General features: G+C 39.8%; 1 protein-coding gene across 2 annotated transcripts in view; it reads left to right on the top strand.

Moving 5' to 3' along the window:
• The first annotated feature begins 1,460 nt into the window (after positions 1 to 1,460).
• Positions 1,461 to 16,424, top strand: part of NDEL1 (nudE neurodevelopment protein 1-like 1) — a 32,459-nt gene continuing 17,495 nt past the window's right edge. For both annotated transcript variants that reach the window (XM_012655704.1, XM_012655705.1), the window contains exons 1-5: positions 1,461 to 1,654; positions 10,893 to 10,990; positions 12,102 to 12,255; positions 12,747 to 12,895; positions 14,641 to 14,777. In XM_012655704.1, coding sequence (XP_012511158.1) covers positions 10,905 to 10,990; positions 12,102 to 12,255; positions 12,747 to 12,895; positions 14,641 to 14,777 — 526 coding nt within the window. In that variant the 5' untranslated portion in view covers positions 1,461 to 1,654; positions 10,893 to 10,904. The remainder of the gene's footprint in view (positions 1,655 to 10,892; positions 10,991 to 12,101; positions 12,256 to 12,746; positions 12,896 to 14,640; positions 14,778 to 16,424) is intronic.

Genomic DNA, 16,424 nt, shown 5'->3' with positions numbered 1-16,424 from the left:
ACAGTTTTTGGCACCCATTTAATAGAAAGTTTTCTCAACTTTAATTTTTCAGCCAGAATTTCGTGAGCAGAACCACTTGAGATGTCTATGATGTTGGCTATTGTTTCTGCTGTTAATTGTCAGTCCTCTTCAATTAGGGCAGGAATACGACTAATTTTTCCTCGAAAATTGATGTGGATGGTTTGCCATTGTGGGCTTCATCGTCAACACCATCTTATCCCTTCTTAAACCAAGTTATCCATTTGTAAACTAATTTCTTTGGGGCATTGTCCCCACAAACTTTTCATAAAACATCAGTGATTTCACCATTCTTCCACCCAATCTTTACGGTAAATTTGATGTTTGTTCTTGCTTCAGTGTTAGCAGAATTCATGTTGCTCTGATAGGGGCTCTTTTCAAACTGATGATTTATCCTTCATAGTGCCTCAAACTAGATCTTGTTCATACATGTTATAACAAGCTAATATGAGTTTATTTTGTTGCCAAAAAATTTGAAATCCGCGTATGGTTTTTTCATAACGCACATTTCCCATGAACTTAAAAAAATTATTTATTTTTTTATAGAGACGGGATCTTACAATGTTGCCCAGGCTGGTCAGAATGCCTGACCTCAAGCGATCTGATCCTCCTCAGCCTCCCAAAGTGTTGTGATTACCGGCAGGAGCCACAGCACCCGCCCTAAACTACTTTTTAAAAGTGCTCTGTTCCTTTAACTTGCCTTAGCGGTTGTCCGTCGCTATTTCTCCCCTTTCTGAGCTAGTACCTCCTCCAGCTTACTTCCTTCTCCAAGTTCCCTAGAGGAATATCTATATTATAGTTAACATATATTTGTGTGTGAATTTATGGTCAGATATATAAAACATAAATGGACATATATAAAATCCCTTGGTGCCACCAAGGAATCCATTCATTTATTCATGAAATATTTGAGCACCCACTCTGTCTACAACCAAGCTATCTGTTGTGATAAACAAGGCATAAGAGGTTCTAGCTCCCATGGAACTTAAAATTCTACTGCAGGAAGACAAGAACAAGTATAAAATTTCAGCTAGTGGAAGCGCTGTGAAAACAACACAGGACTTTGTGAGAGCGATGAGGAGGGAATAGAACACCTCTGTGTTCTACCGGGCGGTAAGGGCTGGACTTGGAGGCGGAATTTGAGCCGAGATTTATTTTATAAACGGAAACACCTAAACATGGATACTTGAAAGGTCTTGGTGGCCGAAAATCAGGGGGATGTCCTCACACTCCGTGGCACCACTTTCCCACACAACAAAGTTTCAGGTAACTGCAGAGGCCAAAACCCCACCCCTCGTGGGGTCCGGAGGCGCCTGCGCAGAAGGACGCCGCCAGCCTGTCGTCAGTGCGCCGCGTTCCGGCGGCCGGGTGTGATGCTAGCCCCACCACAGCCCCGCCCCTCACGCCCGCGCGCTCCCGCGCATGCTCCGAACCCCGCCCCCGTGCGTCACAGAATGGCCTCGGACACCCAGGGAGCTCCTGACGTGTCGGGGAGGAGCCGTGCGCGTTGGTGCGCGGAGTGGAGCTCAGGGCTGCGGAGGGGAGCAGAGGCGAGCGGCTGGGCGGGCCTGGCCAGGCCAGCGGAGCAGAGACGGCGGTCGAGCGGCGGCGAACATGCGCTTTTGACACAGTGGAGGTGAGCCTGCGGTGCGGGGACGCTCCCGAGGGGGCCCGGCCGGGCCGGCGGCGCCGAGGCCTGCCCTTGGGAAGTCTGCCTGGCCCGGGGGCTGTATCCGAGGCCCCGACGGACCGGGCTAGGGCCGGGTTCTGGGGCGCCCAGTCCAGAGGCAACTGTTCCAACCGCTCTAACTGTCCCCTCCTCACCCTGGTCCGAGCTGTGGCCCACTGGGAAGCCTGCAAGGGAACGAGCCCGGCGGCCTCCGGAGGATGTGCCCCGTCCCGGGGTGGGGTGAGGGATGGCGGTGACGGAGGCCGGGACGTGGCACCGTGGGCAGGGGCGGTGGTGGCGCAAGGAGTGGCCCAGTCGGAGGTGGCAGCAGGGCGCCCAGCCCTTCCCCTCCAATCTCTCCCATGTCCCTCCAGCCTGCGAGGGCTGTTTGGAACCAGGTTGGATTTTGATCTCTCAGCGCCTCTCTCTCGTGGGGAGCGAGAGCAGGAGCAGCCCACGTTGGGCTGCGATTGGCATTCCCGTGACTCCCGGGCTCGAACTGCTGCTAATCATCCCTCTTGGAGTTCAGGAAAGTGTCACCAGCGGGTTCAGGTTGCTTGTGCTCGCCACTTATTTTTGCTGCAAGCTGTAAGTTACAAGTTGTAAGCTGTTTGCTGTAAGTTTTGCAAAGGAAGTGAGAGTTCTTCCACTACTGATTATCACATTCCATTTATGTAGCTCCTTGACACGTTTCAGAGCACTCTTCCTATCTCTTTTGAACCTCATCACTCTGTATTTGGGACTGATTCTGTTATCGCCACTTGTATGGGGAAATTGAGCCGGGGTAGGGGGTAATCAAGTGATTTATACTTCGGTTCAAACAACTAGTGAGTGGCTTAAGTTGAATCATATTTTACGTTTCTAGGCTCGGAATTCTGGTTTCTTTTCGTGGGACTTTTATACCCTTCTCAGCTAGAAAGCAAGGCAGAAAATTTGACTTGCCAAAGATATACCAGAAGCTAGTAGATTACTTATTCAATTATTTTTGAACAAACTAACCCAAGATAAGAACTGCTGCTCAGTTATGAGAAAAATCTTACTCTGAAGATTGTTGCTGGTTAATTATTTTGTCTGCTAAATTGTGTCGTTCTTAATGTACTTAGGAGATAGGGTAATGGCTTTGCTAAATCATGAAGTTGGCCCAAAATGCAACATTAAGTCATGGACCGAAAAGAAGTAAAGGGAAACTGAGGTGTTTCTTCTGAATTATTGTTAAAATTATTGTTAATTTAAAGAGGAGTGCATAAGGCACAAAGACTACCTTTGGCCAGCCCTGGTTAGGGATTGACTTGGTCCAGATAGAAATGGCTAAATCTTCTGTTAGCTGTTGTTCTGTTTTGACTTTTTAAATTAAATAAACTGAAGCTAGATAAGGAGCACGTAGAATGACAACCCTCAGTAAAAACTTAGATCTTGCTTTCATGACATCTGCAAAACTTATTTTTATTGTAAACCATGCTGAAATAAATTTGGTTACTAAAGCTTAAAATTACTTGCGATGTGAGTTTCTGAGCACTCTATAAGGTAGAAAAAGAAGTTTGATAGGACCAAAAGAGAGATCATATTTATGATCGACTTGGAAGAGTTAAAAATTATGTAAATGTCACCTTTGAGAGAAGTAGAATTACAGTAAAAAGGCATGTATGTTAACACTGAGTTCCGAAAGAACTCTTCCAGCCTCATTAGTTCATTCTACAACTGTTAACAAGAAACAATATCATATAAAAGATTTTCTTACCATTGTACAAAGATTAGTTTCCTTGTAAATAAGGCATTTGGACAGGCTCTATTTCAAACCCAAGTGAGCTGATTGTTGCTGAATATCTGAAGGTCATACACAGTATGATGATGCTTGATGTAAAAGTAATAATACTTTTGAGACTCATACTCCATTCATATGGACATGATATTAAAGATTGAAGGGGGCAGAGAATACATAATTATCTGTCTTTATTCTAGCTTCAGAAAATTGTAGATGTACCATCAGAGCATTTTTTTAGCGGTATATTTTTCAATATTGGCTAACTTTCTATAGCCTTAGTACCTATAGTTACATAGTTTCAAATAACATGGTGAATACATCCTCCCAATGTAACTTGAAGCAAACTGAGCAAACTGTCTTCACAGCCCCTGAAACGGTCTTTTGTTTTTTTTTTTTTTTGAGACAGAGTCTGGCTCTTTTGCCAGGACTAGAGTGCAGTGGTATCATCATAGCTCACTACAACCTCAAACTCCTGAGCTCAAGCAATCCTCCTATCTCGACTTCTCAGAGTGCTAGGATTACAGGCGTGAGCCACCACACTGGCCTGAAATGGTCTTTTGAATATTTGCAGTGGTAGCAAATTTTTGTTATTTGTAAAGAATGTGATTTTTTAAAAAGAGTAAGTCTGATGAATAAAATTAGAATAATAAAGCTGGATAATACCAGTTAGGAAGTAATAAAAATGAGGTGTGACCCTAAGTAAGAACTTTTTGCTTAGTTCTTAATCTGACTTTTTAAAGGCTATTCTAAAAGATAAATTTTAGAAATGTTTTCAGTAATGGTATCACTGGAATATGCATATAGCTTCTGGAAATGATTAATTTTAAGGAATCATTTGTATGTTTTAAATTCTTAAGCCTGTTTACTTTGTGGTTATACTTTGTGGTTCAGAGGTCCACTGTTGAACTACCAATTTTTTTTTATAATTTAATGAACATTTATGCTGTGTTTACTATGTGCTAGTCTCTGTCCTAAGTACTTTACAAATATTAACTTATTTAATCTTCATAACAACCTCATTTTAATGATTATCCTCATTTTACAGGTGAGGAAATGAGGCACCTCATAGTTAAGTAACTTGCCCAAGGTCACCCAATTAGTGAGTGAAGGAATCTGATTTCAAACCCAGGCAGTTTGGCTTCAGGATCTGGGCTCTTAACCACTATGCTATGCTGCTCCTATGACTTATTCTTGGTTAAATATTTTTAATTTGTTCTGGAAAAGATGATGGTAATTTTAGTAAAATATTTCTGGCACAGGCTGTAATACTGTTTGAGGGGCCAGTAAGCAAGTGGTGAAAGTAGCCTGTTGATTAGAAAAATTGTGGTCAACATTCAGTTTACCTAAGATCCAGCAAGAAAATAAAGAAGCATGTGTAAAGTAAAAAAGAATTAAAATAATTTTGCTAGGATTATTTGACATTAAAGTGAATAGTTGGACAAAGAGGATGCAAGAGCTAGAACTAGATTCTCAAGAAATTTCATGCAAAATGCTACTTAAAGCCTGAGTTATCAGGGGACACTGATGGAAAAGTTGGTGGTTGTGTTAAATATCTTCCTGTTGAAGAACCAAAAGTCAGAGACAGCTGGAAACTTCACAGTACACCCAAAGGTGTGCAGTGCTGTTTCTCAGGGATCACTACTTAACTAAGCGCTCTTCAAAGCAACAACTGCCTAAATGGTCAAAAACAACCAAAAAACACCCCCACACAGAAAAGTTTCAAAGTGGGCATGTAAATAACATTTATAGATTAAAAACAATCCTAACCCTGTTTGTAGAAGGATTGACTCCACATTCAAATACATTCAAATAAATGTTAGATGACAAGGAAGGCATCTCACAGTCATTAGGAACTTCCGTGAGGACACTGGCTCATGGACCACACAATCAGCAGTATCATCAAATACTGCATAGTAACAGCGTACTGAAAACTTTAAAGAAAAATTGTCCTACCAGTGAATAAAATGTCCAGTACTAAAGTAGCACTGGTCACTCAGCTCCGGAAAGGCATATAGGTAATCTAGGGACAGTCTAAAGCATAACAATGCAAATATTTAATATTTAAATATTTAAGCCCAATGATTATAGGCTACAAAGACAAGAAATAGGCTGGGCTAGGTGGCTCATGCCTGTAATCGTAGCACTTTGAAAGGTGGAGGTGGGAGGATGGCTTGAGCCTGGGAGTTGGAGACCAACCTAAGCAATGTAGTGAGACCCTGTCTCTAAAAAAACTAAATAAAAGTAGTTGGGTGTGGTGGCAGGTGCCTGTAGTCCCAGCTGCTCTGGAGGTTGAGGCGAGGATCCTTTGAGCTCAGAAGTTTGTGGTTCCAGTGAGCTATGATCATGCCACTGCACTCCAGCCTGTGCAACAGAGACCCCATCCATCTCTGTTAAAAAAAAAAAAAAGCAAGAAATATCTACTTTGGGAAGACCGAAGGTAAGAGATATTATCATCAAAGTCTACAAAATCAGAATGAGCATAAAAAAGGAGAATACAAAATTGTTCACCAAATCCTGGAACCTTCTAAGAAAGCAACACATGAAGCTTATGGAAAATTTAAGACCCAAAATAAGTTCATTGATGACTATAAAGTTACGGAACTTATCCCAGTTGCGTAAAATAATATAAAATCAATAAATTAAAAATTTTAGACTTGAAATCATTAATTTGAAAATGTTTTATGTAAGGATTAGGACTCTCATATTTCTTTTTTATTTTCCTGAGATTTTTCAGTTGCTCTTTTTCCAATTGGCAATAGAGTAATGTGCCATCACCACAACCTCAGATTTATCCAGCTTCTCAGCTGTGCTCTCTGTTCTGTGGAATTCCCCATTTTTCTTGGAGCCATCCGTCTGTGTGAATTACTCTCTTGACCTACAGACGAGGCTTCATCCTGGGACTTCTCTTCGTTGCAGTCATGGCTGGAGTCCCCTATTTCCTGCATCCTGTGTTGTCTCTGTCATAGTTTTCTCCCTTCTTTTGTAGTTGTCTCAGGAAGTGTGTGGGAGGTAACCTCCTTGAGTTCTTGTGTGAAAAAAAAAAACTTCTCTCATTTCCTGAATTATCTGTTTCCTTGCAATTCAGTGGGTCCTAGGATTTTCTTATTCACCCTACTGGGTTTTCTCATTTGTCTGGTAGTTCTTGTCCATTTACATTTAAGAATGAAGGGCTGGATGGTGATTATTTGAGGTAGTTAGTGTGCAGTGGTATCTCCAAGTTTCTCCCCAATAAGTCTGTTCTTTGATGTGGAGCCGATATAAGTGACTGTGAATGTGGGTCGGCATGCATCAGAATAATAATTTTGTGCGACTGAGAATGATGGTTTTTTTTTTTTTTTTTTTTTTTGACAGAGTCTCACTGTGTTGCCCTGGCTAGAGTGCCGTGGCGTCATCCTAGCTCACAGCAACCTCAAACTCCTGGGCTCCAGCGATCCTTCTGCCTCAGCCTCCCGAGTAGCTGGGACTACAGGCATGCGCCACCATGCCCGGCTAATTTTTTCTATGTATTTTTAGTTGTCCAATTAATTTCTTTCTATTTTTAGTAGAGACGGGGTCTCGCTCTTGCTCAGGCTGGTTTCGAACTCCTGAGCTCAAACAATCTGCCCGCCTCGGCCTCCCAGAGAGCTAGAATTACAGGCGTGAGCCACCACGCCCAGCCAGAATGATGGGTTTTATAATTTTTTTTTTGAGACAGGATTTTGCTCTGTCGCCCTGGCTAGAGTGCTGTGGCATCATCATAGCTCACTGCAACCTCAAACTCCTGGTCTCAAGCAATCTTCCTACCTCAGCCTTCCAAGCATCTGGGACTACAGGTGCATGCCACCATGCCTAGCTAATTTTTCTATTTTTTGTAGAGACGGGGTCTCACTGTGTTGCCCAGGCTGGTCTCAAACTCCTAGGTTCCGGTGATACTCCTGCCTCAGCCTCCCAAAGTGCTGGGATTATAGGCGTGAGCCACCATGCCCAGCCTATAATCTTGATTTAATACATGGTGGTGCATTGTGAGATAGAAATAAACTACCTACAAATCTTTTTGCTTACTGCATTCCTGAAATAGGAATTCAGATGTCAATAAAAGAAGGTGGTACTTTGGAAGTAAAGAGGGAATACTGAAAGAAAGATTGTAAGTCATTTCAAATATTTATTGAACTTCTACTGTGTTTCATATTTTTGGTGATGTGTAGGGATTTATAAATAAGACACAGGTCCTGCCCTCAAGGAACTACCTGGAGAGACTTAATCTTTCATTTCTCTTCATATATTTCTTGTTTAAAAGTAGAGTAAGTAGAAGCATTTTATTACCCTGGTCTTCATAACATTTTGCAAGACCATGATTTATTGGATTGTGTATCAGAGACTGAATATTTGAGCTGCACTTGGATACCTAGTTGCCAGTGTTCAAATAGTAGCATTTATCCAAATTTGAGGACCAGCACCCGTGAACTTATAATCAGCTTCTTTAGGGCTGGATTTATAAGTTTCAAATGTAATCACAACAATTTTTAGGGCATTTTTGGGAAAGACCTTATGTGTAGAGCATTCAAGTGACACAGGATTGTTGCCTTATCCCTAGATGCTTCTCTCACATGTCTTGTAATTCTATCTTCACCTGGGTTGTTAATGTGAAATACATCCCTCCCCTCAAGGAGACATAGGTAATGACTCTGAGGAGTTATTGATACTGCATGATGATGCCTTTAAGTGCCTTGGATCTTCTTTGAAATACAAACACCTCTTGCTGCTGGAATAACCTCATCTTTGTTCACACCTTATTACAAATTAAATTACAATTACAAATAAGATTACCCTTACATCTGGGAAAGTGGAGTGAGAATTGGGAACTTTGATGAAGGGATAGGACTATAAAATTAATCAGTATTATTTATAATCAGCATACATGCTTGAAGAAACATCATAAGTCATCTAGTATAGTACAAGCCCTCATAAGATGAAAAAACCGAGGACCTAAGTAAGCAGTTTACTTAAGTAATTTAATGGCAGAACTGGATCCTTAGAACCTAGCCTCAACTGGACTCTCAGCCTTGTGGGGTTTACATTTTAAAGTGCTGTCATACTGTAAAGATATTTGCAAGAGTAGAATAGTACAGACAGAAGTGTGCTAGTGTAGGGGTAATGAGATTAGAGGAGGGTGTATTTGGTCAACACACATTTATCCAGTGCTTAACAATGTCTGACACATAGGCGTTCAGTAAATGTTTGCAAGTAGTGAGGGCTTTCTCTGAACAAGGTGTTAGTTATGCTTGGTGCTGTGAAGAGATGCAAAGTATGTCAAGGATCCATGTCTTTCAAAGAACTCTTAGGCTGATTGGTAATTTAAGATAATTGGGGGTTCCCTGACAGATGTCAAGGTAATAACAGATGATGTGGTCAGGAAAGACCTAAGAAAGAAAAATTTGCAGTAGGCCTCAAAGGAATTAAAACTAAAAAGCAACTTTATACACTTAGTTTATTTCGATAAAAAGCACTCTCATACCTCTTTGGTATACCCACCCGGAAGTTGGAGTTCTATGTGTTCTTGTCTGTGACTGAGTTGTTGGTAAACCTTCATGAATGGGTTGTGCTAGATGATGTCTTCAGTTTTCTACATCTCCAGTTTTTTTTTTTGAGACAGAGTCTCACTGTGTTGCCCGGGCTAGAGTGCCGTGGCGTCAGCCTAGCTCACAGCAACCTCAAACTCCTGGGCTCAAGCAATCCTGCTGCCTCAGCCTCCTGAGTAGCTGGGACTACAGGCATGTGCCACCTTGCCCGGCTAATTTTTTCTATCTATTTTTAGTTGTCCGATTAATTTCTTTCTATTTTTAATAGAGATGGGGTCTTGCTGGTTTCGAACTCCTGAGCTCAAACAATCCGCCTGCCTCGGCCTCCCAGAGTGCTAGGATTACAGGCGTGAGCCACCGCGCCCAGCCGTCTCTAGGTTTCTTATTAGTTTACTTTTAAAGCTGGTCTTGAGTTCTTGCTGCCTAGTATGGATTAGGTTGAATCAGTTATGGCTTAATTCAGTCAATATTACCTGTTACTGTGCAGGCATTGTGCTGGGACAGACACAAATAAGAATAACACACAGCCTAATGGGGACACAAAGGTGTAAACAAATACATTGTTATGTGGTAATTATATCAATGAAAGCATGTGTGGGGTATAGAGGTAGCCAAGAGCACAGGAGATTTTAATGCTGTCCAGGTGAGAGCAGGAAAGGGTTTCTGGAAAAGATGACAGGTTTTTAAACTTAAATAGGAGCTTTCCAAATGCAAGGAGGGGAGAGCCATGCCAGGTAGAGAAAACATGCAGACTTGAAATAGCATGGTGTGTTAAGACAAGTTTGAACAGCATTGCTGGAATATAAAGTGGGATGCTTGGGGAAGGCGTGGTAGGAAAACGGTAGGCATGAATCTAGAGTGGGCCTAACATCCTTGCTATTCCATCTGCCCTGACAATCAGTTGGGAGTTTTAGGCAGCCAGTACAAATGCATGGTTAACTGTTAATAAATAGATTTTTCCCTTTCTTTTTTTTTTTTCGAGTCAGAGTCTTGCTCTGTTGCCTGGGCTAGAGTGCCTTGCTGTCAGCCTAGCTCACAGCAGCCTCAAACTCCTGGGTTCAAGTGATCCTTGTGCCTCAGCCTCCACAGTAGCTGGGATTACAAGTTTATACCAGCACACCCAGCTAATTTTTTTCTGTTTTTAGTAGAGATGGGGTCTCACTCTTGCTCAGGCTGGTCTCAAACTCCTGACCTCAAGCAGTCCTCCCCCAGAGTGCTAGGATTACAGGGATGAGCCACTGCACCTGGCCTTTCTCCGCCTTTCTGAATGTTGAGTGCCTTCTTTGAAGAACCCAGAGGAAAGATCATTGAAGTTGGAGATTAGTGGATTTTTGGAGGAATCTGTGGACCTAAAAGATAATTAACAGAAAGTTTTTAGAAGTGCCATAATAGTAAAGTATTGGGAATGTGGTACCTATCTTCTAGTAGGGTTACCTGGCATAAAATGGTCTAAGCAGGTGTTTTGAAGCAAGTGTACAACAAGGATGGGCATACAGTAGTGGCACCTCTGACGATATGCTTGCTTCTGCATCCTGATTTCCAGAAGGCCAATTGGCTATAAACCAACTGCTGGAGCTATGTATAGCATGATTCTCTGGGGCAAAGTCACCCAGAACCTAGTGCCGCAACTGAAAGTGCCTCACATGGCTTTATACCAAAGGACTTTGTTGATCCAGTCATGACCTCATCCACAATATTGGTGGTTCCTGAGAGTGGGGTAGTGAAGTGATTTAGGTGCCTGAGTTATATGAAACAACACTCACAGTCTTCCATGTTTAACTCCCTCCACAATGCTGCAGATTTAGTGTTGTCCCAGATTTTATACTTTTTCTCAGATTCCTATGTTCTCTATTTAATTTGTAAGTTTGTCTTTAATATTTCACAGGCTTTCTTGATCATGGATGGTGAAGATATACCAAATTTTTCAAGTTTAAAGGAGGAAACTGCTTATTGGAAGGAACTTTCGTTGAAGTATAAACAAAGGTAATGTTGAAAAGCATACTAAAAATAGGGGAGGGCGTTTGGAATACACCATGTCTAGCTTGTGCATTTTTTTAACAAGTTAACTTTAGAGTTTCAGATTTAGAATTGAGAGTCTAGAAATAGTCACAACATTGCTTGTATTTAAATTGTATAAAAATGCCATAAATCTTTATATTGTTTAAATTATTAAAATAGTAGGCAAACAGTGTCATTTATGATTTCTTCTGATAGTTTGCCTCCTTTTATGCTTTTCAGTAGACGGGGCCATCTGTGGCTTGTTGTGTGTGCACTGATGCTGCTCATCATTTTGGTCATTTGGAGATGCTGATAAACTGTCTAGGGTGCTATATAACAGACTTGAGTTCTCTTCAGGCAAGCATTGTCAGTGTTTGGAGCCAGCAAAGCTTTGAGGGAGGGGGAAGAGCTTCAGGGGTATGGAGCATTTTATAAAATTTCAGTTATTTTACTTAGTTGGGAAAACTTTTGGATAATAACCTTTTAAGCACCAAAGCTTGTCTTAAATTTTTTTTAAATGGAATATTTCTAAAATATTTATACATTTTCCTACTTTGGTTAACAGTTTACTAAGCCTTATCAAACCTTTTATTGCTCTTTGATTGTTATCACTGAAGCCAGTTATTCTGTTATGCCAGTGGATATAGAGGGTGTATAACAATGGCAGTGATGAGAATAAATGATACTTAGAGAGATCTGGAACAATTTTATCATGACGTGAGAGTATCTGTGATTTCTATTGAACACAGTTGAAGGAAGTGCCAAATTTAAGTTACTTTAGTGAAAATAAAGATGCATTCTTCCCTACCCCCCATCCGAGTTCTATGGAGGAAGAAGTTAATGGTATTGAACCATGTAGACTTTTCATAAATATTGTAATCACTGACTTATGAGTCTTTTTTGGACTTATAACTCATTTTCATTGAGCCTTTTGAATATATAGAGTAAGAGGTGTAAAACAGATTGTCTTTATTGTTTACTATATTTTACAAGAGCTTTAGCATTCAGGCAAAAATTATTGAATTGATATGTTATATGCGGGATGATCCTTGTGGTTCCTACTATAACTCATCTTTCCCACTTTGTTTCTGATTAGCTTCCAGGAAGCTCGGGATGAGCTAGTTGAATTCCAGGAAGGAAGCAGAGAATTAGAAGCAGAGTTGGAAGCGCAGTTAGTACAGGCTGAACAAAGAAATAGAGACTTGCAAGCTGATAACCAAAGACTGAAATATGAAGTGGAGGCATTAAAGGTAATTGCAGCAGTAGGAGCTGGTATCTAATGTGCTGGGTTTCATTAAAATGAAAAATTTATTTTTTTTCAGAGATCAGTGCGAGATTTTCTGAGAGGCAAATGGTTGACTATTTAAATTTTACATGGTTTTAGGCACTTAGAATGATTGTATCATTTAGGTTTTTTTTTTAAATATTGTGAAAAAGGAGAGGAGGGGTAACATCAACTCAGATTGTGAATGAATTGAATTTTTTCCCTTCCTTAACTTGGGTTACATCTTTTATTAAGACTATGGGCTAGGTGTGGTGGCTCAAGCTTGTAAGCCCAGCACTGTGGGAGGCTGAGGGAGGAGGATTGCTTGAGCCCAGGAGTTTGAGGCTGCTGTGATCATGTCACTTCACTCCAGCATGGGCAACAACAGAGTGAGACTCTGTCTCAAAAATAAAAATAAATAAATAAAGAAAAGACTATATATCAATGACACATACTTTCCTATACTCATGCCTTCAGGAGAAACTAGAACATCAATATGCACAGAGCTACAAGCAGGTCTCAGTATTAGAAGATGATTTAAGTCAGACTCGGGCCATTAAGGAGCAGTTGCATAAGTATGTGAGAGAGCTGGAGCAGGCCAATGATGACCTGGAGCGAGCAAAAAGGTAAATGAGTACGTGCATTTTATCAGAATAACCAAAGTTGGTAATTGGTGATTAAAATCTTTACTATTAGGTTTCAGCCTGTCACCTTAGATCTTAATTCCAGAACATTTCCTTTTGATATTTCATGTCACCTGTAACTCATTGGATTGAAAGGAACCCAAAATCCTTATCTCCCCATATAATGCCCTTCCAAGCTTTCTTCCTTCAGTTTTTCCCTTTTCCTTCTTTTCTCATGTACCATTGTTGGTCCTATTGGTTTTTCTTTAAAACATGCTTTCCTCCATCTTCCCTCTGTGTTCTCAATACTTCCATACTTCCTGTAGGTCCTTACATCTTATACCTGGATTCTACACTTATCTCCTAGCTGAAAGGAATATTTTTATTCCTTTTCATTCTGTCTTAATACTGACCGATGAATTTTCTCAAAATGTTGCTTTCATTACAGTTTTCCTGACTAACCTACAATGATTGCTGTTACTGTTGCCAAGCTTTCATGCATCTGTAATTAGTTTTCTTAACCATTCCAAACTTAATTTCTTTTACTTGGCAATTACTCTCTGGTATTTCTTCCTTAATATTTATCGAGTGACTCTTAAGTCACTGACATGATGCTAGGGTTAAGGATACCAAGCTAACCTAGTCACTGCCCTTGGGGGTGATGGATATGGTCAATCACTGTGATAAATGCTCTAGTGACAAGAGTATGCAGGCTGCTCCAGGGCATAGGGAAGGGAGCAGCCCAAAGTACCTGGGGGAATTGGGGAAGCCTTTGCAGATATTGGAGCTGAAACTGTGAGGAGGACTAGAAATTAACCAGGTAAAGAGACAGATGCAAAGGTGAGAGGCAAGAAAGTGCTTGAGATATCATTGTTTCACTTTAATGTGTATAGAGATAGTGTGGCTGAACAAGATGAGTCTGGAAGCGGGTGGGGGCCAGATTATGAAGAACCTTGTTCACTATGTTTGAAAGTCACTCTATACGTAGTGGTGAGCTTTTTTAAGATTTTTTTTTTTTAAAAGAAAGGAATACTATTAAATTTTGATTTGAGAAGATAATACTGAGTAATTGGAAGTAAGGAGGAAATGTAAAGACCATTTAGGAGTAATCCAGGTGATGAGTGGAGAATAAAGAAGAAGACTGGGGCAGAAGGATGAAGAGGAAATGGATTTGAGAGACATTTTGACAGTTGACAGGAATTGATAAAATTGGACATGGCATTAAGAGTTCTAACTTGAGGTTAGGGAGTTTTATTTCTATAGCAGAAAGCACATAGAGGGGCACAGACTAGGTGCATGTTAATATTTGTTGAATGAATGACTGAAAAATGGCAGGAAGAAGAAAAGGGTTGATAGGAAGTAAATGGAATGTGACCTGGAACTTAAAGTTTTAAACAAAATTTTAGTTAATTCTTACATACTCTAAAAACGATTAAAAAGTTTTCTTCCTGAAAATGTGTAAACTTGATGGTATTGTGTTTAAAATCCGGAGCTATAGATAGTGTAACAGTCCTTCTTTAAGGAACATTATGGAATTTATATGGAAATTTAAGAGAATATATTGAATGGCCCACATGATAGTAGAGATACTAACTGCCACCGGAGGTCAGGAAGGGTCATTCTCTTTGAATGGGACCAGGCTGGCTAGCTCAGTAAATGTCATGAGATAAACTGGCAGTTTCCTTTGGTATTAATATTAGCTGTTTGCACATGTTACTTAATTCTTGGATTCTGATTTTTCTTTTTAGGGCAACAATAGTTTCACTGGAAGACTTTGAACAAAGGCTAAATCAGGCCATTGAACGAAATGCATTTTTAGAAAGTGAACTTGATGAAAAGGAATCTTTGTTGGTCTCTGTACAGAGGTTAAAGGATGAAGCAAGAGGTAAAATTTATAACTTAAATAATACAGTTGATCCTTGAACATGGGTTTCAACTGCGCAGGTCCACTTATACTCCAATGTTTTTTCAACCAAATGCTGGATTGAAAATATAATGTTCATGGGGGATACAAAACCTGAGTGTGGGAGTGGGAGGCAACTTTTTGTATATATGTGGGTCCACAGGGCTGACTGCAGGACTTGAGTATGCACCAATTTTGGTATACATGGGGGTTCTGGAACCAATCCCCTGAGTATACTGAGGGACAACTATAATTATCCTTTACCTTACTGTCCCCAAACCAGAGGAAGCTTAAAGATCAACTTTTTTAAAGGTACAATTTTATATACTTTTTCAAGTACTGTGCTAAGTGCTTCTAATCTGTTAATTTATTGAATACCTGTATTATCAATGCTAAGAGGTAGATATTATTATCTCCATTTTATAGATGAGAAAACTGAGGCACAAAGAGTTTGAGTTTTGTCCAAGGTAATATAGCTCATCAGCTGGGATTAAAACCCTGGTCTGGTTTCCAAAGTCTTAACCAGTACCACTGCTTATACTGCTTGGTTTGTTTGGGTTTTTTCCTTATTGCTTCTACCTAAATAATTTTGTGTTATGCATATAACACTGTGTGTTCATTTTGCTGTATACATATTATACATATAGTTAATATTTACTTTCCTTTAAAATTTTCCCTCCCTCCCCCTTTTTTCTTATGCATGATAGAACACGTATATTATAAAGAAGAAAATAAAAAATCACTGCTAATCCTTTTATGTGGAGAGAACCCACTAACAGTTTGGTGAATTTCTTTCAAGTCTTCCCTGTGACTACACATAACATATCTATATATTTTTTCCTTTATATAGTTGAGACCACACTATACATAGACACACAGAGATGCACACGTATTTCTTTTCCTTCTTTTTTTCACTCCTTAATATAGTGAATATAATCCGTGCCATCATAAAATTTTTTAACACAGGTTTTAAAAAATGTTATATAATCTGTTATACAGTTATGTTTTGTTTAATGAGTTCTTTATTATTATTGGTTAATTTTTTTGCTATAGGGCTGTGCCTAGGATCATCATACATAATATTTAGGAATATCTGATGATTTCTTTAGGAGAGATTCTTAGACTTGACAAAGGAGATGGATGTTTTTAGTGGAACCTCCACTGCTCTGGCAGTGACTGAGAATGCCCCACACTCTGTACCAGAATTGGTACTACTAAAAATATATTTTAAAAGGATTTAAAAATCAATCCATTTGAAAGTTGAAAATTGCTATCTTGTTTTTTAATTTGTAGTTCTTTGATAACTACTTGCGAAACTTTTTGTCTAATGTTTATTGACTCTTTTAAAGATTGGTTTTTCATGCCTTTTTTCCTGAGGAGGTGATGTATTTATGTGAAGAGCTTCTCAAAATTTGTGTCTTATTTCTTTCTTTCTTTTTTTTTTTTCATAGTGTAGAATCATCCTTTTATTTTGGTTGAAAACACACAGTAATTTTGGGGGATTATAATTAAGATTTAACAATGTTACAATTCTAACGAATAACTTAAAATCAGGGATCTTGAGATAAATATAAATATTTCATGGATATTTTGGAAGAGCTTCTCAAAATTTGTGTCTTATTTCTTTCT

This window comes from Propithecus coquereli, unplaced genomic scaffold, assembly GCF_000956105.1.
Source record: "Propithecus coquereli isolate 6110/MARCELLA unplaced genomic scaffold, Pcoq_1.0 Scaffold482, whole genome shotgun sequence".
NCBI classification, from domain to species: Eukaryota; Metazoa; Chordata; class Mammalia; order Primates; family Indriidae; genus Propithecus; species Propithecus coquereli.
The sequence above is the reverse complement of the archived record's forward strand: the minus strand, read 5'-3'. Positions and strand labels throughout refer to the sequence as shown.